At 42.8% G+C, this 2,604-nt stretch overlaps 1 protein-coding gene across 1 annotated transcript in view; it reads right to left on the reverse strand.

Moving 5' to 3' along the window:
* Positions 1-2,604, reverse strand: part of LOC101847928 (membrane metallo-endopeptidase-like 1) — a gene marked incomplete at its 5' end in the record, with an annotated part of 26,695 nt that overhangs the window by 5,590 nt on the left and 18,501 nt on the right. Inside the window, 2 exon segments of the mRNA XM_013090455.1 lie at positions 254-319; positions 1,713-1,843. Of these exon segments, the coding sequence (XP_012945909.1) occupies positions 254-319; positions 1,713-1,843 (197 nt within the window).

Consider the following 2,604-nt stretch of genomic DNA (forward strand, 5'->3'; position numbering starts at 1 on the left):
ACACACACACTCACATACACACACACACACGCATACACACACACGCACACACTCACATACACACACACACATACATACAAGTGCATACGACACATATACACATTCACACACACACACACACACACACACACACATACACACACACACGCACACACACACACACACACACACACACACACACTCACATTTGAGTTTTAATGAAGAAGGGAAAATGGATACAACAACGTTTCGCTCACATCACTGCGGCCCTTACCCTAAATGCCTGTCTGATTCCTCCGCTGGCCGCGATGTTTTCCCCTAGTGGTTCGATTTCACTCACCTGGGAACAAATAGAAGAGCAACCAAGCATTGATATGTTACGCAGAGCTGTTTGAAGAGCAATAACGTGCCTCAAAACAAATCAGGCTATATGAAAACAGGGAAAGGCAGGCAGTGATGATTACAAGCAACAAATCATTCGCCTAATTGTCAAACTCCTGATAAGGCTAGCATCTTCTTTGAATGTCTTGGGGCAAGGGTTTGGAATTGCTGCAGAGACATACTTGACATTCCACATAGCTGTTGTCCTTGCTACTTTGTTGTACGGTATTGAAACCAGGAGAGGGTACAAAAAAACATACCAAGAAGCAAAACCATTTTCTCATGAAGTGTCTTAGGACAATTCTTGGCATCGAATGGTAGGACTAAATACCTCATACTTAAATTTTTGAAAGGGCAAATACGCTGCTGCAGTGCGATGTTGCTACGCATATCCGGTATGAACGAAAGACACAAGCTCGCACAGGTCAAAGCTTATCTGAAAGTCTGGGAATATCTGCAGCATCCTTTTCATGACAAAGTAGGTCGTCAGACTAACTCAAGATTCAAACTGGACACGGAGTGGATGACCCAAGCAGTGCAAACCATTGAAAAGTGTGGTCTCACTGTGGAGGCAATCAGACGAGGGGAGACATGGGTACAGCTTGCAGACGAGGTGAAAGACAGATTCACTCAGGTGATTGTTACATTGGGACGTGAATGTCATGAATGGCCCGAAGGAGCAACACATGCTGAAATCCAGAGGCTAATTGAAGAGAACTCCAGAGAGGATGAAACCATCATCTTCACTGATGGCTCTGTGCAGTGTGGGATCAAATAAAGCTGGGTTTACACTGCTTCTTGCCGAGGATTAACAATCCAGGCGGCATCTGGGGTAACGGGACTCACTACATCAAGCATAAGCATGGAGATCAAGGTCATCACTGAGGCCCTGAAATGGGTTTGCACTAATGGAAACCAGCAGGCTACCTTTCTTACAGACTCAATAAGTACTCTGGATAAGATCCTGACCGCCGCCTCTATGCAGATTGGTTTAAGACAATCCAAGAGAGGAAAATCAAACGCTTGCAGTTGCTCTTCAGCAAATGACATGCAGGAATCAAGGGAAATGAAAGAGCAGATAAACTAGCAGGCTCTGCAAACATAGTGAAATGGTTGTAAGAGAAGATGAAGAAGCCAAAAATGCCTACATCTCAAAACCATAATTTTGAACCGAATCGAGACTTTAAGGGTGTAGTCCGCAGCCCCCCCCCCCCTGACAATACCATTGTTGCATGTTGGTTAACTAATGGTACACAACCAAGGAAGTTATACAGAGTAAGGTCTTTGTGCATAACCAAAGTGAAAACGTCAAAGTCGGGTAACATTTGGTTACTTCCCCCTAGCACACTCACGTTCATGTGGGCCACCTCCGTGACGTAAGCACTATACTGGTCCACAAAGCACTGCGCCTTGTCTTTGAACATTTGGGTAGAGGAGTCGCTCCACCACTGCTTCAAGTGTCCGGTCTTGTCGAACTGTCTACCTGAGAAAAGAATTGAGGACTCACTGAAATTACCTCCCCTGCTGCAGCCCTTGTTTATGAAATTACATTACTATCATTTAGAGACAACATCAAAACTATTAAGATGCTTTCGTTTTCAGCCCTATTGGCATATTTCCTCTGCTTACTATTTAAGGGTACATATTTTTATCGAGAAGACCCGAGAAGACCCGAAAAGACCCGAGAAGACCTGAGAAGACTCGAGAAGACTCGAGAAGACCCGAAAAGACAGCCGAAAAGACCCGATAAGACACGAAAAGACACCAAATGATCCGAAAAGACATACATGGTTTATTTATTTATTGTTCATTGATTTGTTGTTTCTTTATTTGTCACAAACACATCAATAATAATACCCCCTTTAAGCAAATGAAAGAAATGAGAGTCAGTGTAAGTGTTTTAAGTTTTTTAAGAGTAGCTCCACAAGGGATCGACATTATTTTTGTTTTTACAGAAGTGGTGACGACGATCACGTTGAGGATGATGAAAATATTTGTGACAAATAAATAAACAACAACAAAAATAGACAATGAATGAATAAACCATGGATGTCTTTACGGGTCATTTAGTGTCTTTTCGTGTCTTCTCGGGTCTTTTCGGTTGTCTTTTCGGGTCTTCTCGAGTCTTGTGGGGTCTTTTGGGGTCTTTTGGGGTCTTTTGGGGTCTTTTGGGGTCTTTTGGGGTCTTCTAGGTATAAATAAGTGCTGCTATTTAATTTTTTTCATATTTTATTTTATACCTAC

The sequence above is a fragment of the Aplysia californica genome, unplaced genomic scaffold, assembly GCF_000002075.1.
Source record: "Aplysia californica isolate F4 #8 unplaced genomic scaffold, AplCal3.0 scaffold01287, whole genome shotgun sequence".
Classification (NCBI taxonomy): Eukaryota; Metazoa; Mollusca; class Gastropoda; order Aplysiida; family Aplysiidae; genus Aplysia; species Aplysia californica.